At 43.6% G+C, this 26245-nt stretch overlaps 1 protein-coding gene across 1 annotated transcript in view; it reads left to right on the top strand.

The window, feature by feature from the left end:
• The window catches only part of xkr7b (XK, Kell blood group complex subunit-related family, member 7b), an 81540-nt gene extending 55295 nt beyond the window's left edge, over nt 1–26245 (top strand). The window contains exon 3 of the mRNA XM_059527484.1: nt 24474–26245. Within this exon, the coding sequence (XP_059383467.1) occupies nt 24474–25444 (971 nt within the window). The 3' untranslated portion in view covers nt 25445–26245. The remainder of the gene's footprint in view (nt 1–24473) is intronic.

The raw sequence follows: 26245 nt of genomic DNA, 5'->3' as shown, positions 1-26245 counted from the left end.
TTCAAAAATAAATTGTAACTGACCCTCTGATGTCACATGGACTACTTTGATGATGTTTTTCTTACCTTTCTGGACATGGACAGTATACCATACACACAGTTTCAATGGAGGGACTGAGAGCTCTCGGACTAAATCTAAGATATTTTAAACTGTGTTCCAAAAATAAAAGGAGGTCTCACGGGTTTGGAACGACATGAGGGTGAGTTATTAATAACATAATTTTGGTTCCCTTTCGAGAGTACTCTCGTACTGCGTAAGCTAGCTTACGCTATGGGAAAAGGTCCCCTTTTCTCGAGAATATGAAGCCAAAAATTATCCTTAATTTTTAAATAATGTAAAACGCAGTGCTGCAGCACAGCAGACCCAAGCGAAGCGGCTTGCGCGCTTATTGGCTGTGCTGCGGCAACTGCAGCAACCTATGGTGAAGCGGCGGAGAGGAACGAACCAATGGGGGCGCTTCGCGCCCATTGGACGTCAGAGCGCGCCAAAATAGGCGTGGCTGGAACTATATAAGCCACCGCTTCACCATAGGGATCAGATTTCATCTCCTTCAGCGATCTCACCTGCACTTCGCTGTCTTCTCCGGAGAAGCCTCTACACGCCGTCGAAAAGCCTCTCAGCGGGATAGCACTGCAACGCAGATCTGAGGACGCCGGCTCGTGCTTCATCTCGACGCCGCCTTCAGCACTCGCTTCCTGCTGCGCCATCCGGCGTGACTATATCCTTTACAAAGCTAGTGTGTTTGCCGCTGCATCACACTTTTTTCTCCAGAATTCGAGGCATTGTTTCAAATGCCTCGGGCCTGCGCTTCCTGCCGAGGCCCTCTGCCCAGCGAGGACCGCCACATCATCTGTGTCTCCTGCCTGGGCCGCGAGCATGCTGAGAGCGCACTCTCCAAGGGCGGCTGCCCTGAGTGCGACAACATGGCTATATCGACCCTGCGGGCTCGATTAGCTCAAACCAGCCACGATGCTCCACCCGCTCCGCCTCTTCTCTCTCAAGTGCCGCGTAAGAAACGCCGCGATCAGAGAATGCCTGAGCACACTGCTACACGCGAGCTCACGCCGGAACACTCCCTGCGTGCCTCGCCCGCTCTCTCTCATTCGCCTGTCCTCTTCGTGGACGAGCAGCGCCAGTCCCTGCTCACCAGCGCCCCCTTCTCCTTCGGAGCGCCTGAGGCGGAAGAGGACAGACACGACAGCCTTTCTCTCGCCGCGTCCAGTAGTGAGGAATGGTCGGGCTCCATTGCGGACCCCCCCCCCCCCCCCCCCTACAGCATCCAGCTGCACCGGACAACGCGCTGATATCGACGCGGAGCTTACTCGCGTGCTTACAAGGGCTGTCAGCGACCTTCAGCTCGACTGGTCTCCTCCAGACGAGCCCGCTAAAAGCAGGCTGGACGAATGGTTCTTGCAGGGGCGCCCTTCGGCCCCTCCGCAAAGAAACGCCCCCTTCTTCCCGGAAGTTCACGATGAACTCACGAAGTCGTGGAAAGCCCCATTCTCCGCACGCTTGAAGACTTCTGTCTCGTCAGCGCTCTCCTCTGTCGACGGCGCCCGAGACCACGGTTACGAGAGCCTCCCCCCTCTCGAGGAGGCTATTGCTGCACACCTCTGCCCGCCCTCAGCCGCAGGATGGCGGTCGAAGCCTGTGCATCCATCCAAGCCGTGCCGCACCACCTCAGCTCTCGCTGGCCGAGCTTACACCTCCGCTGGTCAAGCTGCTTCGGCTCTACACACCATGGCTGTGCTGCAGGTTTTTCAGGCCAGACTTCTCCGTAACCTGGACGAGTCTGCCCCAGATACCTATGACTTTAAAGATCTCCGCAGCGCTACTGATCTAGCCCTGCGTGCGACAAAGACCACAGCACAAGCGATCGGCCGAAGCATGGCAAGCCTCGCTGTTTTAGAGCGACACCTCTGGCTCACGCTCACGGAGATGAAAGACGCCGACAAATCCGCCTTTCTTGACTCTCCTATCTCGCCTTCCGGCCTCTTTGGCCAGTCGGTTAAGGGTTTCGCTGAACGCTTCACTGAGGCTCAGAAAACGTCACAGGCAATGAGACACTTCCTGCCGAAACGCCCTAGCTCTGCTGCGGGACGCCGTAGAAATGCGCCGCCCCCTCAGACCTCGAAGCCATCGCAGCCAGACTTACAGTCTCGCCCAGCGACCAAAACCCAGCACCGCTCTCGCTCTACGAGCCGCAAACCGCCAGAGAGACGGGGACCTCGGCCCAGGATTGTGCTGAACCCCGAGCCTCCGAAGCCCTCCTGACCTTCGGGCTGAAAAGACCGTGGTTAAGTCCCGCTGCGGCCGGACCACCACACAAGAAACCTCACATGCTTCCTCCAATCCCCTCACTAAAGGCGGTTGGAGATGTCTATACTGCAGTAAACGAGCCTGTTACAATGCACGCACGCCTGCACACAAACGCCGTTTTCACGGCGACCTCAATAAAGCACAAAAAGAGCTTTTTCTATGTAGGCAGTGTGCCCACTACACAATACGCACCCCTACATGTATACACACTCCCCCAAGTGTCACAAAGACACAATCGGGTCTCCTTTCATGCCCACCTTCCCGCTCGCGCCGGAGGTGCTCTAAATGTAGCGCGCGTGCCCACTTCTCAGTGCGCAACCCTACAAATAAGCGCTGTCACCACAGTGTCCCAAGCACAGCATACTCGAGCTACTGGTCCCCTCATAACAGGCGGCCAGTGCCCGAAGCACATTCAACCCATAGCCGCACGAGCCGCTGCATGGCAGGCCATCCCCGGCATATCAAATTGGGTTTTGAATATAATAAAACGAGGTTACTCGCTCCAGTTCGCTCGCAGACCGCCGCGCTTTCGCGCCGTGGTCGAAACGAAAGTGAAAAGCGAAATGACACACGTCCTTCGCGCCGAACTGATAAACCTTCTTGCAAAAGGGGCGATAGAAACTGTCCCCCCTGCGCAGCGCGAGTCAGGCTTTTACAGCCGCTACTTCCTCGTACCAAAAAAGGATGGCGGTCTCAGACCCATCCTAGATCTCAGACATTTGAACAAAGCGCTTATGACGCGATCGTTCAAAATGTTAACTACCAAACAAATACTCGCGCAAATTCGCCCCAGGGATTGGTTTTTCTCAGTGGATCTGAAAGACGCTTACTTTCACATTCAAATAGCACCCCATCTCCGTAGCGCCCCGTACGTTTACACGGTGCATGGATGCCGCTCTCGCACCCCTGAGAATGCGGGGAGTGCGAGTATTGAACTACCTCGACGACTGGCTAGTTTTAGCCCATTCCGAGGAACTACTGACGACACACAGATCCTGGATCCTCAGCCATTTAGAATGCCTGGGTCTCACGATCAACACTGTCAAGAGCGCTTTGTCTCCCAGCCAGAGGATTTCCTTTTTGGGGATAGACATAGACTCTGTGACATGTACAGCGCGTCTGACGTCACAGCGCGCTCTCACTATTCAGCATCTAGCCGTGTCGTTCAAAGCCGGGTCTCTTTACCCGCTCAAACGATTTCAGGAAATGCTAGGTCTGATGGCATCAGCCTCTGCGGTTCTCAAACTGGGCCTGCTGCGCATGCGCCCACTACAGCGCTGGCTGAGAGACCGTGTTCCAGCGCGCGCCTGGATTTCCGGCCGCGCATCAGGGTGACCCACGGCTGCATCACAGCTCTGGCCCCTTGGAAAATAGCCAACTGGTATCAGTTAGGCGTAAGCACGGGCGCTGTCTCGAAATGGAAAGTAGTCTCGACAGATGCATCCAACCTCGGTTGGGGCGCCCTGTACGAGGGCAGGTCTGCCTCCGGCCTCTGGTCGAGCCCGGAGCGACTGTTACACATAAACTGTCTGGAGATGATAGCGGTCGAACTATCCCTGAAAGCTTTCCTCCCATTTTTAAAGGGCCACCACGTTCTGGTCAGATCAGACAGCATGTCAGTGGTGGCCTACATAAATCGCCAGGGTGGTGTCAGGTCAGAAACCTTGCACACCCTGACCGAACGTCTTCTGACATGGGCACATTACAATCTGCGCTCGCTAAAGGCAGCGCATGTACCTGGCATCCTGAACCGGGGCCCGGACATGCTTTCCAGGGCGAATGTTCCCCCTGGGGAGTGGTCTCTTCACCCACAAACGGTTCAGTTGATGTGGAGCATCTTCGGCAGGGCAGAGGTCGACCTCTTCGCCTCAGAAGACAACGCTCATTGCCCAATATATTTTTCAAAGAGCAGGGACGCGCTGGCCCTCGATTGGCCCAGACGCCCGCTTTATGCCTTCCCACTGGTCGCGATGCTACCGCAGGTCATCGATCGGGTCAGGAAGAGCAGATGTGCTATGCTGCTAGTAGCCCCACTCTGGACGACCCAACCTTGGTTCTCCGAGCTGATGCAGCTGTCCAGTACAGCCCCATGGCCAATACCGCTGCGGAAAGATCTCCTCACGCAGCTGAAGGGCGCGCTCTGGCATCCCCACCCCGAACTTTGGGCCCTTCATGTATGGCCCCTCAACGGGTACCCGGGAACCTCCCTGAGGGAGTGTTAAAGACCATTACGGAAGCCAGAGCGCCCTCAACCAGGCGCCTGTGCGCGCAGAAATGGTCAGTGTTCTCCACCTGGTGCGGGACACGGAACCTAGACCCTCACTTATGTGACGTGACGGAGATACTCTCCTTCCTACAGGAGCGTTTAGATGCGGGCAGATCCCCGTCTACGCTCAAAGTGTATGTGGCAGCCATTGCAGCTTCTCATGCTCCGGTGGCCGGCCTATCACTGGGAAAAAACGAACTGGTCATTCGTTTCCTTAAGGGAGCTCGTCGGATGAACCCTCCCCGACCCCCTTCAATCCCTTCCTGGGACCTTTCTACGGTCCTAGAGGCCTTAAAGGGCCCCCCTTTTGAACCGCTTCAGTCTGTTGATATGAAGCTTCTTTCGTTCAAAACCGCTTTTCTACTGGCTCTGGCCTCAGTCAAGCGAGTGGGGGATTTACATGCGCTATCTGTAAGCGCTGACTGTCTCGAGTTTGGGCCTAATGACTCCAGAGTCATTCTCAGACCAAGACACGGCTATGTCCCCAAGGTGCTCTCAACACCGTTCAGAGCGCAGGTCATCTCGCTGTCAGCCCTTTCCTCGCAAAGCGACGAAAGCAACGCGAGCTTCATCTGCCCCGTCAGGGCTCTCAAAACCTATATTGCGCGCTCCGCCTTATTCAGGAGGTCGGACCAGCTCTTCATATGCTTTGGTGGGCGCACCCGAGGTCTCGCCACCACGAAGCAAAGCCTATCGCGATGGATAGTAGACACTATCTCGCTGGCTTACAAATCTAAAGGCCTTCACTGCCCGTTCGGCATCAGAGCCCATTCCACCCGAGGTATGGCCTCGTCATGGGCGTGGTCCTGCGGGATACCACTGGATGATATCTGTGCGGCGGCAGGCTGGGCCTCTCCGTCCACATTTATTAGATTCTATAATCTGCAAGTCCCTGCCCTGCAGGCCAGGGTACTTTCTATATAGACGTGCTAAGCCTTATCACGTCCCCCTTTTTTCGTTCTCTATATAAAGCTCACTAAGGTTGGCTGTTGGGACTGGGATTTCTCCTGCTATAAAGCCCCGGGCTCTCGCCTTGGGCTGTGACAGGTCGAAGTTCCCGAGCACGCACGGCGTTTTACATTGTGTTCCCAAAGTGTAAGCTAGCTTACGCAGTACGAGAGTACTCTCGAAAGGGAACGTACTCGGTTACTAGCATAACCTCGGTTCCCTGAGATGAGGGAACGAGTACTGCGTAACCTGCCGTGCTATGTGCTCGGACCGGGTGATCGCTTCAGTCGATTTAAAACCTGATCCCTATGGTGAAGCGGTGGCTTATATAGTTCCAGCCACGCCTATTTTGGCGCGCTCTGACGTCCAATGGGCGCGAAGCGCCCCCATTGGTTCGTTCCTCTCCGCCGCCTCACCATAGGTTGCTGCAGTTGCCGCTTCGCTTGGGTCTGCTGTGCTGCAGCACTGCGTTTTACATTATTTAAAAATTAAGGATAATTTTTGGCTTCATATTCTCGAGAAAAGGGGACCTTTTCCCATAGCGTAAGCTAGCTTACGCAGTACTCGTTCCCTCATCTCAGGGAACCGAGGTTACGCTAGTAACCGAGTACGTTTTTCGATGAACTAGCCCTTTAAGTTTATCTGTAAGGCAGTGTGCTACAAAACAGTGACAAAATTCGCAATTAGAAGACATAAGCATTCAAATCTTGCAGTTCATCTCTTCTGCCAAAACGGCTCAACAAATGTTTTGACGTCACATTATACTTCATCTTCTCATCAAATCTTCTGACCAATAAAATACGCTCTAGAATCTGAAGTGCCCGCCCTCTGCACTATATACGTATAGACGCTGAAGTGCAGGCTGAGATCGGTCACTTGTTCACAGAGTGTAGTATTTTCTGTACAGTAAATGGCTCGTAGTGCACAGTGTAGGTGATAGGGAACGATTCAGACAGTGTAAATGAGTTTTTGATTGGTGCAAAAGAGGTCTGCTTTCATGTTGTTTCACGAGAACCGCAGCAGCGCTCACAGTCTGATCCGGACTTTGGCTCCGGTCCAGAGACGCGATCGCACGGAGCGATCATATGCAGTCGGCATATATTGAAAACTTTTACAGTTTTAGTTTCATATTGAATCTAGGGGGTAATCTATTAAACTGTGGATGTCAAATGCGACTTTACCAAGCTCAATGGCTCTAGCCCGAGCAGATATAAATAAAACACTATTGGCTACTCAATATGTCCCGCCCTCTCTTCCTGTTTCGGTTTCATAAAATAATGCTGCATGTTTCTAGGCACTTCAGGGGACCTTTAAAAATAAAGGTGCTTCATGATGCCATAGAAGAACCTTTTTGTCTAAATGGTCCCATAAAGAATCTTTAACATCTAAATTACAGTCTCTAGGTTACGTACCGTCTCTAGGTTATGTAACCCTAGTTCCTCGAGGGAACGAGACGCTGCGTCGAACAATGCTTTGGGGAACGCGCTTAGCGTGAGCGACTCTGAATATCGTGTGTAATCAGTCCAATGGAAGAGCGTGACGTCACAGGCGGGGTGAAGTAAGTGACCAGGAAGCTATAAAAGCACGTGCCGCGCAGCTGGCGTCAGCTTCGAGTAGCAGCAAGCGCCGGCAGGGGTGCCGGGGGTATGGCTCCGAGACGCAGCGTCTCATTCCCTCGAGGAACTAGGGTTACATACGTAACCTAGAGACGTTCCTCTTCATGAACTCGAGCTGCGTCGAACAACGCTTTGGGGAACGAGTACCAATGCCGCCAGACTACCAAACCCCTGCCTAGTGTGTATCCGAAGAGCACAGCTTAGGACGAGAGGACAGAAGCGCCTGGAGTGACTGGCATGTCTAGGCCATAGAATTTAACAAACGTAGAGGGCGTGGACCTCCCCGCAACATTGCAGATGTCCAGCATGGATACACCCGTTAGGAAGGCCTTGGAGGCCACCATACCCTGAGTAGAGTGAGCCTTGGCTCCCGACCAGAGGACTCATAGGTGGCGTTGATAGCCTCGTAATAGTCTGCTTAGAAGCAGGAGAACCCCTCTTGGGGGGACCGTAGCATACAAGCAATTGGTCAGTTTTTCTCCAAAGGGCAGCTCTGTGGACGTATGCGTCCAGCGCTCGAACTGGACACATACAATTTAGCTTCGCTTGGTCGGGCTCCCGAAAGGGAGGAGGACAGAAGGCCTGCAGCACTACAGTTCGTGGTGTAACAGAGGGAACCTTAGGAACATATCCCGCTCGAGGGTATATGAACGCTTTGGTCATGCCAGGTGCAAACTCGAGATAAGTGGGGGCCACAGAGAGGGTCTGAAGATCTCCTACTCTCCGCAGAGAGGTGATAGCCAACAGAAAGGAGGTTTTAAGCGTAAGATGTCTTTCTGAAATATCTTGAATGGGTTCAAACGGGGGTTTGCACATTGCCTCTAACACCACAACCAAGTCCCACGGGGGAATACGGGACCATACTGGAGGTCTCAGCCTCAGCGCACCGCGGAGGAAACGTGTAACTAGGGGGTGTCTTCCCAAAGACTGGCCATCGAGAAGGGCGTGGTAGGCCGCAATGGCCGCCACGTAAACCTTCAGCGTGGAGTGGGTCAACCCTGCAGAGAGCCTGGCCTGTAGAAACTCCAGAACTGTACCAACTGGGCAGTTTGCTGGGTCTAGCTGGCGGTCTCTGCACCATGAGGTGAAGAGTTTCCCCCTCAGGGCGTACAGTTTCCTCGTTGAGGGAGCTCTGGATTGGAGGAGGGTCTCAACAACCTCGGTTGAGAGACCAGCTGCTAATAGTTGTGCCCCCTCAGGGGCCACACCCACAGCTTACACAACTCCGGGCGAGGGTGAATTATAGTGCCCTGCGCCTGTGAGATTAGGTCTGTCCTGATCGGTATCTCCCATGGAGAGCCGTCGAGGAGCAAGGCCAGGTCTGTGAACCATACTCGGCCCGGCCAGAACGGGGCTACTAATGACAGACGGACCCCGAGGAGCTGGATGAACTAGAGAGAACCAAAGGGGACATTGAGATGTCTCTTGAGTCGCAAAAAGGTCTACTTGAGCCCTGCCAAATACTCTCCATATCTGCTTCACCACATCTGGGTGAAGCCTCCATTCCCCGGGCCTCGGCCCCTGCCTCGACAGTATGTCTGCTCCCACATTTAGTTTCCCAGGAATATATACTGCTCTTAATGAGAGGAGTTTGCGTGACCTTGATAGTGCGAAGTAGATTGCCCCTCGGGGAAAATCCCTTGGTCTTGAGCCACCACTGTAGGGGTCTCATGTACAGCAGGCCAAGAGGTATCACGTTGGACGCAGCTGCCATCAGACCCAACAATCTCTGAAATTGTTTGACAGTAAGTGACTGGCCTTCTCTGACTCTCTCGATTGAGATGAGGATCGACTCGATACGAGCAGGGGACAATCATGCCTGCATCGCGGTCGAATCCCATACTACGCCTAGATTGGTGGTTCTCTGAACCGGAGAAAGTATACTCTTCATGGCATTCAGTCTCAAACCCAGCTCCCCCATATGTGCAAGAACGACATCTCGATGCCGAGCCGCAACCTGCTCTGACTGAGCTAAAATCAACCAATCGTCGATATAGTTGAGAATGCGGATGCCCTGCATGCGCAGGGGGACCAGAGCCGCGCTTACACATTTTGTGAACGTGCGGGGTGAGAGTGCAAGGACGAAGGGAAGTACTCAATATTGGTAAGCTTCGCCCCCGAAAGCGAACCTCAGAAACTTCCTGTGTTGTGGAAGGATGGATATGTGGAAGTATGCATCTTTGAGATCTATTATGGATGCTATTTACACTTAGTACAAATAGCTATAGACGCTAATTAACATGTCAGCCTGCACAACAATTAACACCTACAGTTGAGCTGTTAAGCTTTCAACTTATTTCTTCTTTTTACTTTCTTATAAATTCCTAAATGGAGACATGATGCTTTGAATTTGTGCATACAATGAATGACTTCAAGTCGAGAGCTGACTAGCAAAATAGCAACAAAAGTAAAAGCAGAGAAATTTGTATTCAAAGTCCAAAGTTCAAAGAGTGAAAATGCCGCCGAAGAAGTTAAGTGATGTGGCTGAGGAAATCGATGACATTAAAGTCACGTTGGACTTCCTCAAAACACAGCTCACGGAGGTAAAGGAGCAACAGATCCGTATTTTGGATTTGGTGAAGGAGGTCCAGTCTCTTCGCATCCAGAACGCGGAGAAAGACATGAAAATAGTGCAGCTGGAGAATCGGGTTGCAGACCTCGAACAAAATTCGAGGATGAACGACATCATAATAACCGGGTTCACGGTGAAACCCCGATCGTATGCTCGCGCGGTGGACGTAAACATCAGAGATCCAGCAGCGGAGATTGATACCAGCTCGACAGAGCAACAAGTGGCGAGCTTTTTACAATCAAAAGGAATTGATCTGGATTGCAATAATGTTGAGGCTTGCCATGTGTTGCCGAGGAGGAAAGCCAGCGATAAATCTACTGTCATCATGAGATTTGCAAACAGAAAACACAAGATTGCGATTTTGAAGGAAGGAAAAAAGCTCAAAGGAACAAACGTTTATATCAATGAGCACCTCACAAAGCACAATGCAGATATCGCAAAGAAAGCCAGGTACCTGAGAAAAATGAAGAAAATACAACATACATGGACTGCCAACTGTAAAGTGTTTATAAAACTAAATGGAAGCCCAGAAGATGCGAAGGTATTGGTGGTGAGGGGTTTGGAAGAGCTGACTGAGTATGAGTAAACAAGGTTGTCAGGCTACTGGAATACGAGGTAAGCTGACTGACATACATACTCAAATAAGACACTCATCTGAAGCAGAAGATACAACCAGTCTGGAGTTGCAAATATTTGAACATACTGATTACATAAGTTTTGATATGGAATATGATATTGATCCGGACAAGAACTTTTTTACTTGTGCCAATAAAAACTGTGGCTACTATACAGATGAAATGCACAATCAAATTAATAAAGATGGCAGACTCTCCGTTATACATATAAACAGTAGAAGTCTCTATGCAAACTTTGAAAATATTAAGAACTATTTGCATGGTTTGGCACAACCATTTAGTATAATTGCTTTATCTGAAACATGGATGCATAAGGAGAAAAAAGAAAATTTTGAGTTGGATGGATATGATTTTGTACACATGGACCGAAAACATGGAGCAGGAGGAGGTGTTGCATTATTTGTGGACACTAACTTGAGATTTAGTGTTGTGGAGGATATGAGTCTCATTGTTGAAAATATATTTGAATGTTTAACAATTGAGTTACATAGAGAACATAGGAAGAATGTGATTCTAAGTTGTATTTATAGAAAACCAGGCTCATGTGTTGAAAAATTTAGTGAATATATGGAGGAAATGTATATCAAAAAAGCTAGTAAAACAATCATTGTTTGTGGAGACTTCAACATAGATATGCTCAATCCAAATAAGCATAAATTGATAGAAAATTTCATTAGCACAATCTATAGCTTGAATTTGTACCCTAAAATCACTAGACCTACGAGGATAACGACCCATAGCGCTACACTAATTGATAATATTCTAACAAATGAAATCTTTAATGATGCAATAAGTGGAATATTAATAAGTGACATCAGTGATCATTTGCCCGTATTTACAGTGTTTGATAGCGATTGTAAGCCTCATCAGGAACCACTAAGTAAATTCAAAAGATTAAGATCAGAAGAGTCTTTGAATGTTTTTAAGAATGATTTATTTGTACAAAATTGGGACGGTGTATATGACAAGAGCAATGTACATGATGCCTATGATGAGTTTATGAGAATATTTAAACAACTATATGACAAAAATTGTCCATTGAAGAAAATATGTACAATTTCAAATAAAAAAGGTCATCCCTGGATTACAAAGGGATTGAAAAATGCAATCAAAAAGAAGAACTTGCTTTATAAGGAGTTTTTTAAACAAAGAACCAAAGAGGCGGAAAATAAGTACAAGAAATATAAAAATAAATTGACTAATATCTTGAGGAAAACTAAGAAAGATTATTACAATAAATTAATAGAAACTAAGAAATCTGATGTGAGGGAAATGTGGAAAATATTGAATAAAGTAATAAAAAAATCTTCTGGCCAGTTAAGTTATCCTAAATATTTTAATATGGGAGACAAAGACAATTATAATATGATAGAGGTGGCAAATACTTTCAATACATTTTTTGTCAATATTGGGAAAGAGCTGGCAGAGAATATTCCTGACCCCAGAAATGATCAATATGGTTATTGCTCTATTGAAAGAAATGTAAATTCAATGTTCCTTTCTCCGGTGGAGGAAAGTGAGATAATTCAAATTGTTTCAAAATGTAAGAATAAAACTTCAAATGATTGTAACAATGTTGATATGACGGTGGTGAGAAATGTTATTGATGCCATTTCAAAACCTCTTACCTATATTTATAACTCATCATTTCAATCTGGCACATTCCCTAATCAAATGAAAATAGCAAAGGTCATTCCACTCTATAAATCAGGAGACAAACATCAATTTACAAACTATAGACCGGTTTCTCTGCTTCCACAATTTTCAAAAATTCTGGAAAAACTTTTTATCACTCGTCTAGACAACTTTTTGGAAAAAAATAATATATTTAATGAATGTCAGTATGGATTTAGAGCAAAAAGGGCAACATCACTTGCATTGTTAGATTTTATAGAAGAAATATCAAGTTCAGTAGATAACAAAATGCATACTATTGGAATATTTGTTGATTTACAGAAGGCGTTTGATACCATCAATCATGAAATTTTGTTAGGAAAATTAGAGCGATATGGGATCCGAGGAAAGGTATTAAACTGGATAAGAAGTTATTTGACTCAGCGAAAGCAGTTTGTGAAGCTGGGAGATTATTTTTCTGAATGCTTGGAAATTTCTTGTGGAGTCCCACAGGGGGCAGTGTTAGGCCCGATATTGTTTCTTATTTACATCAATGATTTATGCCAAGTGTCAGATGTATTGAAATTAGTGTTGTTTGCTGATGACACTAATATTTTTTGTTCAGGCAGTGATCTACAGTTGCTAGTGCAGGAGACAAATAAGGAATTAGAGAAGATTAAATTATGGTTTGATACAAACAAATTATCACTAAATTTAAAGAAAACAAAATTAATGATGTTTGGTAATGGTCGAAATAATTTGCAAATTGAAATTATGATGGATGGAGTGGTCATTGAAAAGGTTAATGAAATAAAATTTTTAGGAGTTATCATTGACAATAAAGCGAACTGGAAACCACACATTAGTTATGTTAGGAGTAAGGTTTCAAGGAGTATAGCAATAATTGGCAGAGCAAGACCAGTTTTAAATCAGAAGTCTTTACGTATGCTTTATTGTTCATTAGTTTTGCCATACTTTACTTATTGTGTAGAAATGTGGGGAAATAATTATACAACAACAGTTCAGCCACTTGTCATTTTACAGAAGAGAGCTTTAAGGATCATTCACGGGGCGGGTTATAGGGAACATACTAATATATTTTTTATGGAGTCCAAATTACTAAAATTTAAAGATTTGGTGGATTTACAGACTGTGCAAATTCTATATAGGGCAAAGTGTAATGATTTACCTCAAAATGTACAAAAGTTATTTACTTGGAGAGAAGGAGGGTATGTGTTGAGAGGAAAACTAAATTTCATATTACCAATGGTACACAGTAGGAAGAAAAGTTTTTGTGTTTCCATACAAGGGGTGAAACTGTGGAATAACCTAAATGAGAAGCTTAAGAAATGTCCAAATATAAAACAATTCAGGAAAAGATTTAAAGAAATGATTTTTGAACGTTATAAAAATGAAGGAAATTGAGTTGGTTAAGCCAGAATGTCTGTTGCTAACATTTTGTATAAATGTATGAAGATTTATGTGTTTGTGTTTTGTAAAAAAAAAAAAAAAAAAAAAACTAATGTATTAAGAGTTTGAAAGAGGGGTGGGAATTAACAAGTGTTAAACTTCAGCCCACTCCTTTTTCAAGCAGCGGTGAATTTTATTTGTTGGATCATCAGTGTTTTTTCAATTATTGTTTTATGTTGTACATACTGTACACTTTTTCACTGTATGCTTGAAAAAAAAAAAAAAAAAAAAAAAAAAAAAAAAAAATTGTGACAAACCCGTCCTCGGACCTGATCTGAGCTACAACATGCTTGATTGTGAGCATTTTGAACTTCAATCTCATAACTGAACGATTTATGACCCTCAAGTCTATAATCGGACGCAACCCCCCATCCTTCTTTGGAACTATGAAATACCGGCTAAAATCCGGACTCCCTGTCTTGAGGAGGGACCACCTCGATGGCCTCCTTCCCTAATAGGGTTTTCACTTCCTGTTCCATAACCAGACCCTGCCTGGGGCCGACTATCTTCGGGATGACCCCGTTGAATATTGGCGGCGCAGAGCTACGCGCACGGGCGGAAGATACTGAGACCGATGCTCGCTGGGGACCGCTGCGCCCTGGAACACTGGCAGGTTTGGCACATCGTTTTTTCGACAGGCCACTCAATGCTTAGTTTGGCCACCGCGCGAGTAACCACCTCCAAGAGCTCCTCATATTGCGGCGAATGGGGTGGCGAATCCCTGTCGACACTCCACATCTACCTCCTCGGAGGAAGAGAGGTGGAGCATCGATCCCTCTCCCTGGGTGGAAGGAACCACAGAGCGTGCTTCCGACTCCAGAGATTGGGCGCCGGATCTGGTGGAAGTGAAAGGAAATAGGGACTGGCCTGTCTCCATTCCCTCCACCAAATCCACTTGCGAACCCCACGAGTGCAGCCGCCGCTCTGCCTCGGCAGAAGCGGGACCAGCACCGCGGAAAACGCTGGCGAAGGCCCCATCCTCGAAGAGGGCCCTCGGGGAACGAAGCAGCCGCACCGACATACGCTCACAGTGCGGACAGTCTCCCCCCTCGAGAGCTGACTGAGCGTGCTTCGCTCCCAGGCAAACCACGCATAAGCTGTATGTATCCCCACCCGTTATATATCGCGGACAGGGAGGAACACACAACCTATAACGTGATTTGGAATCGCCTTCACTATGTTTTGATTTTGCCTTGCTCTTCGGCATGTCTAGGAGCTCTAACTGGACAGACAACAGTAAATAAGACTCACAAGACAAACAAGTGACATTCACAAACAGCGCTTGCTGAAAGACGCGAAGCTGATGCCAGCTGCGCGGCACGTGCTTTTATAGCTTCCTGGTCACTTACGTCACCCCGCCTGTGACGTCACGCTCTTCCATTGGACTGATTACACATGATATTCAAAGTCGGTCACGCTAAGCGCGTTCCCCAAAGCGTTGTTCGACGCAGCTCGAGTTCCTGAAGAGGAACTTTCTGTTTTCACAAAAGGTTCCTTGTGTGGGTCAAAAGAAAGTTCTTTAGATTCTAAAACGTTAAGAAGGAGATGGTTCTTTAAAGAAACTTTGACTGAATGGTTCTTTGTGGAACCAAAAATGGTTATTCTATGGCATCGCTGTGAAGAACCTTTTAAGCACCTTTATTTGTAAGAGTGTAGAAGCAAAAACACTGTTTTCTTGGGTGTCTCTGTAAATGCAGATGAACTGCTTCTCCAAGCCCACATTTCCAGAAGAGGGCAAATATTCTGCTAAAAAAATAAATAAATAAAAATCTGCATGTATTTTAAACCCTCATCAGTTTAAACCTATGATATACAGTTTTCTGAACCAATACAGTCTCACTCCAACTCATCACATATTGACACTTGGTCAGGTCACCTTGGCGTCGCTTTTTGATGCTCAAGGTACCCCTTTAGCATCATTTTTTGAAGCACGGGGTCCTCCATTGTTTTTGGTTGTTTGTCTTATTTTAATGGTTTTCATGCATTTGTATAAAATAGAAATGATTTTATATAAATTTATACTTTCATTGGAGCACATAAACCCACCCCTACCCAAAACCCACCCACTTCTGAACAATACAAGACATAACAGGCAAATAAAAGTACAGTCACAGGTATTTATTGCAAAAAAACCAAGCAGTATAAAAGCATTACAAACATGTTGTGTTGCATTCCAAGTCTTCTGAAGCCATACGATACCTTTATGTAAAACATAAGGTTTCATCGCTTAAAATGATCCTGCTCAGTTAACACGCTCACATCACGTCTAATTCAAAAAGATACTACCATAGCATGATGCAGCCGATCACGAAACACAAAAGAGCCAATGGCTGACATAAGGCTTCTTCTGGCGGCATTTTTTGAATTCACGCACAGAGGCAGCACACAGGAAGAGATTCACGGCGGACTGAGACAGCGATCAAGCTCATAAATGTGTAAATAGTTTAATATAAATAAAACTGTTGTGACTGTTTACACTGAAAAATCAAACCCTAATTTATATGCAATAATGGCAATATTATTGCCCATTATATAATTTAATCATGATGATAAGCCTTTTGCGTCGGCTTATTGACGTTAACGATTTCTTATTTAAAGCAATGGAGGACCCTGTACAAAAAGATGCTAAGGGGGGACCCTGTGAGTCAAAAAGCGATGCCAAAGTGTCCTGACCAAGAGTCAATACGTGACGAGTTGGAGTGAGACCATGTTGTCTGAGCGAGCACACAAGAAGCCGTCTGAATATTAAACTCTCTTTTGCATCAGCTGTGAAATACACACAAGGTTATGTCAAAAGCACATAAAAAACACACAAGTTCACATAATGTTTGTTATGTCTTAGTATTTACACAGTTGGGGAAGACATTGCATTTGTTTCAGTATATTAGACCAGTAACACTTTAGAATAGGGAACACTTATTCACTATTAACTACGACTTTTCCCTCAATAAATTCCTAATTTGCTGCTTATTAATAGTTAGTGAGGTAGTTTTCTAGTAATATGCATGCTAATAAGCAACTAGTTAAGAGACACTTAAATAAAGTGTTACCATTAGATCTATGAAACAGCATTTTAACATGGCAACAACACAATACTAACGCAACTCAACCAGATCTCACTCGCATGGTTTGGGGTGGGAATTATTTAAATGAGGGACACTGTGAGGTGTACAATTCCAAAAGAAAACTCATGACTACAATCGAGGTGGTTGAGGGAGCTCAGAAACAGCACTTATAGAGAATAACTCCCTCAATGGACTCGTTTTCAAGCTCACACAGAAACATTATGCACTAAAGCAAGTGTAAAAAACCTAATAAGACCCCTTTAAAAACAGTGTAAAATATTTATTTCTATCTTCTTAAAAATTAATAAATATTGAGATTGAATTATGTATAAATCATTAAAGTAAAAAAAAAAAAATTTAAACCAGAGGAGGCTGCTTCCTCAGAAGGCCACCACATGCCACTGAGAAAGAAAACGGTACTCAGGAGACAAAAACTTGAGCTTAAGCAAGAAAAGAAAAAAACAAGAGGATGGAATGAAAGAGAGATAAAAAGGGAGGGAAAGGGAGGACGAGTCGTACAGCAAGACAGAGAGCTCAGTGGGACACGCTGTAAGACTTAATAGACTCAGAGATGTTCTGATTAATTCTGGGTCATGGGTTTGGTTACCAACTGCCACACAGAAAAGCTTTTGCTTGTTCTTCTTATCTTCTTTCGCTTTTTTCCTATGTTTTCCGATTGCATAGCCCTGCCTGGCAGTCTGACTCAGACATTTGACCTTCACATTGCGTCAGCATATCTTTTTAAGTGAGCATCTGTATATGGAGAGCAGAGCACTTGAAGTGAGGACTGTGAAGTGTGCAGTCTCCTACACTATAAAAAGCTTTATAATTATGATAACTTCAAATTAATGAATTAACTAGCAAGTTTGAGAGCACGGAGAAGTTTTATTATACAGTATCTGAATAAACATGAATTTACATACATCTGATTTAAACTACAGAAGCAAAACCACTGTTAGAGTTGAAAGGTTTGATTCATTTGAGTGAATCAATTCAGTCTCTCTGTTTGAGTAACAGATTCAAAACTCTTTAATGATTTGTTTGTGCCATCAATCAGAAATGACTCAAAATCTCCATAATCTTGGTTTGTCATTTTTCAAGTGTTAAAAAAATTTATAGGTCAATATTGGATATTTAAAGATCTTTAATTCTTCAAATAATAGATTAGAATGAATAGAATAAATATCTTGGTCACACTTTATTTTAGGCTCCAATTCACGCTATTAACAAACCATTAACTAACACTTTTCAGTAGACTCCTAATTTGCTTCTTATTAATAGTTAGAAAAGAAGTAGTTAAGTTTAGCTGGTAGAATTAGGGATGTAGAATATAATTATGCAGAACATGTGCTTTATAAGTACTAATATACAGACAATATGTTAATAATAAACATGCTAAAAAAATAACTAGTTAATAGTGAGAATTGGTACTTACACTAAAGTATTACCAATGATTTTTATTGTTTTTACTTAATTCTTTCTTACATTAGGTCTGTCTGATCTTAATGATGGTTTACAAATACATATACATGATTTACTGTTGAAATCATATAATAAACATTGTCAAAAGGCTTGTAAATAATTTGTAGTCCAGCTTAAAATATTGTAATGATGTGACTCAATTTATTCTGTAATCAAATGAGAGCAGCCTTGAGTAATCATAAATGTTGTTCTCACACGAAACTCTAATACTTAAAATTAAAACCAAGTTGTTACTACTGTAGTTCAAAAGCATTACTTTCCCACACTTCTTGGACAGTAGGTGATGCTTTCAAACCAGTAATGGCGGCCTGGGCTGCTTTTAAGCAGGATGGTTCATCACTACCATAAGAAAGGAACTCCCAGAAGAGCATTTTAGGGAATGAAGCAACACAGACATGGCATGCAAATTAACAACACCATCAGCAGGCACAATTAATTCTTTGTGAATTCAACACTGTGTGTTTTAAGGTCTTTGAGGTCTCGTGGAGAGTCTTTATTCTTTGACTGTAACTCTCACGTCGTCATTTCATACAATCTAAAAGCACAAATGCTGTTATTAAAGTGCATTATGCAAACATCTCCTGTGTACTTTCTTGCACCACATCATCTGGCAGAAGCAATTCAAACTTCCCTCTTTCTCTCTCTTAGCACTGGCAGCGCTAGGCTTTAACTTGTCTCATCTCTTTCTCTTTAAACTGCATTCTAATCTGAGGCAGTCTTTGTGGCAGTGGGCTTGCGCTGTGTCTGATGTTTGATTTAATTAAGATGGCCAGCGCATTGCTCCATGAGGGCCTCTGGAATAGAGGCCAGGAGAAAACGTGGAGAGCATGCAGGCAGGCTGCAAGCGGAGTGGGAAAAAGCAGACTAATGATTTCGGATCTCTGCTAATTAAGATCTCACTTAATCTGGATCTGGACCAAATGAGTTGCTCAGAATGAGAGCCGAAACAGAAAATGTGAGAGAGATGGAGAGAAAGTGCAATGCTGGTACAAAAGAGACTCAAAAAGAGTAAACAATCTATAAACAGCGAGAGTCAAGCTTGAGCAAAGAGAAATCCTGAGTATGAGTACTCTTTCCTTGAAGTGAAAGAGTATCTCTTGAAATATTTATACTAATGGTCGACTTGACCAATATATTTGCCAATATTTGGTGTTTTTTGGTCATCGGCAGCAGCCAATGAGTTTTTCTGTTTTAAAAGGATAATGTACCTTCGTTCATCTTCAGAACACAAATTTGGATACTTTTGATGACATCCAAAAGCTTTCTGACTCTGCGTAGACAGCAATGCAAAGGTCCAGAAAAGTATTAAGGACATTTTTAAACAGTCCATGTGACATCATTGGTTCAAATGTAATTTTATGAAGTTACGAAAATACTTTTTGCGTACAAAGAAAACAAAAAGAACGACTATATTTAACTATTTCTTATCTTCCAGGTTAGTCTCCACTTCCTTTCACGAGTGTACCACTATCCCTTTAATTCCACAAAGCAAAAAGAAAAAAAAAATCAGCTGTTAAATCCTTTGAAGTGTGAATTTGCATTTACACAACATCGTTTCCAAATAAAATGGGGAAAAAAATGGTTTGTGACTGTTCATTTTCTGGACAACAGCGTTTTGGGAGCATGAAAACGAGCATTTTTGAAAACAGGTTTTAAAGTGCAAGTTTCGAAAACAATGCCATTATCATTTTCATGTAAACTACAAAACCGCAAAATGGTGAAAATTGTGATGTCATGTGCATGTGTGTAACATGTTCACGTAGTGTTTCCTTACAAAGTGACATCACCAACTACTGGCCTGGCATGCATTATACAGCATTTTGAGTAATTTTCAGGGATCCCCATAAATGGGAATTGTTTTGACAATGTTGTAATCTTTACATGAAAAACACACAATAAAAACATTTCAATTTTTAGCACATCATTGATGTATAAACATACCCTTACTTTAAATCCTTGATTTCAAACTCTGTTGCACTATATCTACAGTAGTTGGCTGTTATGTCATATTCCCTGTGTATTTAAAATTAGCATTAAGTGCATGGTCTTTATTTGAGAAAATACCAAGAGGGACAAGTCACACATGGTCAAGTCCAAGCAAGTCTCAAGTCTTAATCATCAAGTCATCGAGCCAGATAACGAACGAACGATTGACTCGTTCTCAAGTCAAGATCCGGTTGCATCGGTTTTCGGATCATCATTACACTGAACCGAGAACTGTTTCCTTCGGACGTGTCCGGCATTAAAATTCAGCTTATGCCACTGTAAGAGCTAAATTCCCCAATACATCTATTTATGAGATGTATCAGTAATGATAATGGTCACATTTCTAATAAGTAATAAAACATATGCAACCAAGGCCAAATTATGACAAACATAAAAGATTAATTCATTAACGTACATTAGTAATGGTTATAGATCTTAATGAAACTAACTATAAATAGATTACTTTAATACTACCTTTCTTTGTGGTTCTTGAAATGTCGAATGAAATTTGATGCTGTCGTGTTGGATATTCTTGCTTTGCATATTTTGCATCTGGCAAATCTTTTTTTATCGGAACGGTCCACTTCAAAGTCCTATTTGTGGAGCTCGACTAATGTCTACCATGTTTAATTTTGCAGCGTTAAAGGCACAGATGCTGATTAGTGGTGCTGATGTCACAATTTTTTTTTTTTTTATTGCTGATTGTTTATTGTACATTCAAGTCATTGTCGAGTCTTCCACTTCAAGTCAAGTCTCAAGTAACTTGTTCTCAAGTCAAAGTCAAGTCAAGTCATTTTCATACTTTAATCAAGCAAGTTGCAAGTCCTGAAAATTGTGACTCGAGTCAGACTCGAGTCAAGTCATGTGACTCGAGTCCTACACCTCTGGAAAAAACTATCCCATTTGCACACAAACGACACTTACGAGTCTCTGCTGAATGCACTGCCGGTTGCAGTATTTCCTTTCTTATTCTTCTTTATTTGTCAAAAATACTATTATAGGGAATCAACAAGTTGCTATCAAATCACATTTATTTCATTACTTTTTCAAGTTACTACTGACTCATTTTAAAAGTATGTATTTACTAAATATTTGGAAAATTAAACAAATTCATTGCACCCTGTTATTTACTAAATGTAATTATTTATGCAATACCATAAATAGCTTTATATTGGCCATCAGCCACCCTGCTCTCTTAGATATCAACATCACCTATTAAAAAATCCATATCTGTCGATCACTAATTTATATCAGGATAAACTTTTTCCCGTGCTGTCTTCTTTTCATTTCATGATCATCCAAATATCCTTAAACTGACCTTGGATAAGCCAGCCTGGAGGGTTTCGAAGTGTTTAATGGGGTGAAGATGCAAGTGTAGTTCCCTAAAACACACGTGTGTGTGTGTGTGTGTGTGTGTGTGTGTGTGTGTGTGTGTGTGTGTGTGTGTGTGTGTGTGTGTGTGTGTGTGTGTGTGTGTGTGTGTTTGTGTGTGTGTGTGTGTGTGTGTGTGAGGAGTGATACAGGAGAGGAAACAAACACCAGAACAAAGCCAATCTGCCGGGACCCACCAGATAAACAAACATGCAGTGAGATCTATTTAAGAGCTGATCCTCATGATAACATCTCCTGAGATAACTCCGTATCTCTTAATCACACACATTCACACACACCTCTTCTTCACCTTTTCACTCTACCATGTGCTCTAGGGTACTCACAAACACAATATAATGCGCCTGTCAGCAAGTCAAACACATACGCTCACACTCGCTTTCTCTAGAGAGACATCTTCTCAGGCAATTGGGGAACAAGCCCTGTGATTTGTTGTCTCAGCAGGTGGTGTAGCTTCTAAGAAATATTATTTGAAAACAAAAAAAAATCAACAGTTACAATACTTTGAACTTTTTTTTTCATGCCATCACTCTTGAAAGAGCAGCTTGTGCGTCTTTGCCGGCTCACATCAGTTTGTGTTTCATAAGAGCCACTGTGATGTCTGGAATTAAGATCGCTTTGCATCTTTGCCCCATCAGAATCTAATCCCTCAGACTGTGTCTTTCATGACAAAAGGTATATTTGCACATTCATATATTATGAGTCCAGATAGACATCAATTAGGGCCTGAATTATTCATGCTTTGAAAGTTAATTATTCAATTACATGTTCAATTAGGAATGAATCACATCAGATCTAATAAAATATTGAAGGCAGAACTCTGAGAATGTGGAAATTTAGTTATTCTTAATGATTTTGATTAGGTTTTATATTTAGCACTTGACCGTTTCAGGCTATTTAAATGGCCCCAGCTACAGAGGCTGCACAGATGCAGCATTCACGGCCAAATAAACACTCAAAGCAAAACACAAAAATAAATAAAGAAATAAAACACAAACATTTCATGAACCATATGAGGTTTTATTAAAAAGGTTCTGGAGGAGCACAATCATATAATCAGCCAATTCAGCACAGGTGGAGCTCATCTAGTCAACCAGCTTAATTAGCATATATATACAGTACAGACCAAAAGTTTGGACACACCTTCTCATTCAAACAGTTTTCTTTATTTTCATGACTATGAAAATTGTAGATTCACACTGAAGGCATCAAAACTATGAATTAACACATGTGGAATTATATACACAACAAAAAAGTCTGAAACAACTGAAAATATGTCATATTGTAGGTTCTTCAAAGTAGCCACCTTTTGCTTTGATTACTGCTTTGCACACTCTTGGCATTCTCTTGATGAGCTTCAAGAGGTAGTCACCTGAAATGGTCTTCCAACAGTCTTGAAGGAGTTCCCCGAGAGATGCTTAGCACTTGTTGGCCCTTTTGCCTTCAGTCTGCGGTCCAGCTCACCCCTAAACCATCTCGATTGGGTTCAGGTCCGGTGACTGTGGAGGCCAGGTCATCTGGCGCAGCACCCCATCACTCTCCTTCTTGGTCAAATAGCCCTTGATGCCTTCAGTGGGACTCTACAATTTTCATAGTCATGAAAATAAAGAAAACTCTTTGAATGAGAAGGTGTGTCCAAACTTTTGGTCTGTACTGTATATATATATATATATATATAATAGATGTTCATCTTTTGATTATTGCTGTTGCAATAATTATTGGGGTTCTCATGGTTCAGGCTATACTCCAAGCTCAGAGCCCTCCTTCAAGACAGCATACCAATTATGCTTACTATTTGCTACATCATATTATATGTAAGTGCGAACTCATGAACTAAAAACATTTTAAATGCATTTTATCCTTGAATCTAAGTCAGGTTGTCTGGTTTACAAGTTTCGTCGCTACACTGCACAATATACACTCTAAAAAATGCTGGATTAAAAACAACCCAGCACAGGGTAAATATTGGACAGAACACATGCTGGGTTATTTTGACCCAGCTGGCTGGGTGAAATGTCTTTACCAAACATGTTTTTTTTTTGTTTTTTTTAAGTCATATGTTGTTTAAAAAGTATTATATTGCTGGCTTAAAATGGACTGAAAAAAATTACTAGAGGCAACAGCAATAATCAAAAGATGAACATCTATTATTAAGCAAGAACACATGGACAAAATACATGGGTGAATACAGCATAGTTTACAATATTACATACATTTTAACTCATTTAACAAGCAATTTAGACATAAAACTCTTAACATTTAAATATAGGATTTTAAGTTAAGTTTATTTAACCATTCTCTGTAATCGCTTTTTACCGAAATAGTGCTAATTCTCGTGCCGGTGTGTTGCTGAAATCTGAGCCAGTGAATGGCATTCCCTACTGAAAAAGAAAAAAGCTGATCACCAGCATATGTTTTGCTTTGGTTTCTAGTCCCCAGCATGGGATCCTGGTGTGCTGGTGCTCTTGAGCTTCTTGATGAGCCTAACTAGCAAAACTTCCTTCCTCATTCAGCATCACCAGAAAAACCATGTAGTGATCGGCACCGATAGCCCAGTGGGCAGGGTGCTGAAATGCAGTGCTGTAGCACAATGGGCGTCCTTGAGTTCAAATCCTGGCTTGAGGACTTTTCCTGATCCCACCCCCTCTCTCTCCCTCTTCGGTGAACATAATGCCTATGCTAGTCCCAGGGTTCTTAGATTTTTTTGTGTGTGTGAATATGTCGTTTTATAATATGCCATCTATCAAAGATAAATTAATTTGTCTCCATTTTGTTAATTTTAGATGGTTTAGATTATGTTTTTTTCGATTGCAAGTTTTCTCTTTCAAGTCAGCTACTGTCATGTTGGAGCAACAGTGCATATTGTTGATCAAGTTACTTAAGAGTTAGTTAAATTGTGGACAATTAAACAGCTACATGATCAAATGAAAATCCAGTTTAACAGCACAGATATTTGAAAGATAACTCCAAAAGCCATGGGGTACTAAAGTTTATTACAAGAGCAGTGCCACATTGGCCAAGCTGTTTTTGTATATTTTCGTAAAGTTGGTATCTGACTTTCCTCGACATTACTCATGCTGTCTCCCTGTTCTTCTTGCTCTATCTCCTTAGGTCTCTCTGCATCTGCCTCATTGGTTTCGCTCGCATGGATGATTGCATCATACCAGAAGGTTCTGCGCGACTCTCGTGACGATAAGCTCCCCATGTCCTACAAGGCCGTGATTGTTCAGATGCTCTGGCACCTCTTCACCATCGGTGCTCGAACCATCGCCTTTGCCCTCTTTGCTTCAGTCTTCCAGCTTTACTTCGGGATCTTTATCGTGGCCCACTGGTGTGCCATGACCTTCTGGATCATCCAGGGCGAGACCGACTTCTGCATGTCCAAGTGGGAGGAGATCATCTACAACATGGTGGTGGGGATCATCTACATCTTTTGCTGGTTCAATGTCAAGGAAGGCCGTGCCCGCTTTCGGCTGGGTGTGTACTACTGCGTGACCTTGGTTGAGAACGTTGCGCTCACCGCCGCTTGGTATATTCACAGGGGACCTCACACCTCTGACTTCTACGCCCTTATTATTGTGTGTGTGGTGGTGTGTAGCTATGCATTGGGAACATTCTTTATGTTTGTCTATTATTGCCTGCTCCACCCAGATGGAGCTATCCTAGGAGCTCAGTGGAGCTGTGTGGAGGAGGAAATGGTGGTTATCGGTCTGGGAGGCGTTGGGGATTTGGGAACCCCCTTGCCCCAACCGGTTACTAGCCCCCCCAGAACACTCCAAAGAACTACTGCTGGGGATCGGGAGATAGGGGCTGGGGATAGAGACAGTTGCCTGCCTGTGTTTCAGGTAAGACCTCCAAGTGTTCCCCCAGCATCCTCCCCACGTCCACCAAGAACTGAAGGTCCCGTTATCCGCATCGACCTGCCAAGAAAAAGGTACCCAGCATGGGACGCCCACTTTATTGACCGAAGGCTGAGGAAGACCATCCTGGTGCTGGAGAATACATCTCCCGTGACGCCTCGCATCCAGTACCAGAGCTTCAGCAACCCCAAAGAAGTGACAGAGTATGAGACTACAGTGTAGTGTTGTTCATACCTCCACCTTCCACATGACATCTCTATGCAGAGGTGGAACTCAGCCGCCATGAGGTTATGGTCTGATCCTTGATGGTCAGCATGGTGCTATATGGAGGGACCACGTTACGTTTGGCATTCAGATGCCTGGGAGCGCATGACTGGTCCGAAAGTGCACATCAGGCTGGACGCAAGTAACGTGGTGTTTACATGACCTGCAGGGGAAGTGAAACTAGGAAAGGTCCTTTCTGCCTACGCACTGAACATATAAAAATGACAGTGAAGAGAAGAAGTGGACATTTGTAAAATATAGATGAACTGACCAATTAGTATTCCTCAGGACCAGCCTGGCTACTGTATTGGTCTGTTTAATGTTCAGTGACCTGAAAACGGTACAAATTGTGTATTATATGCTTCTGTGAATGGTGAGATTAGCAAGTTCAATCATCCATTTCTTCAAAAGAGTTTTTCTGTAATTATTGACTTATTTATTAGATTTATTTTTTATGACTCTGTGGCCATGTCTTTGATATAATTCTTCTAATTGAATATTCATAAATAGATATTATCTTTTGTTATATGTATCTACAATAGAATGGTGCCAGTCTGTTGGTATGAATGTTTTTTTGGGTTATCTGGTCATGCTGCATTGTTTATCTGTAAAGATAAAGAAAAAATGTCATATAGTAAGACAAAAAGTTGTGATCTAATGTAGTTGGATGAAAATAATACTGTAAAAAAAAAAAAAAAAAAAGATTCAGATGACAGCCTTGAAAAGTAAAAAACAAAAAAACTATTATGTGTGTTTGAG

Source organism: Carassius carassius, chromosome 37 (genome assembly GCF_963082965.1).
Source record: "Carassius carassius chromosome 37, fCarCar2.1, whole genome shotgun sequence".
Taxonomy (NCBI): domain Eukaryota; kingdom Metazoa; phylum Chordata; class Actinopteri; order Cypriniformes; family Cyprinidae; genus Carassius; species Carassius carassius.
This window is presented reverse-complemented; position numbering and strand designations above follow the sequence as displayed.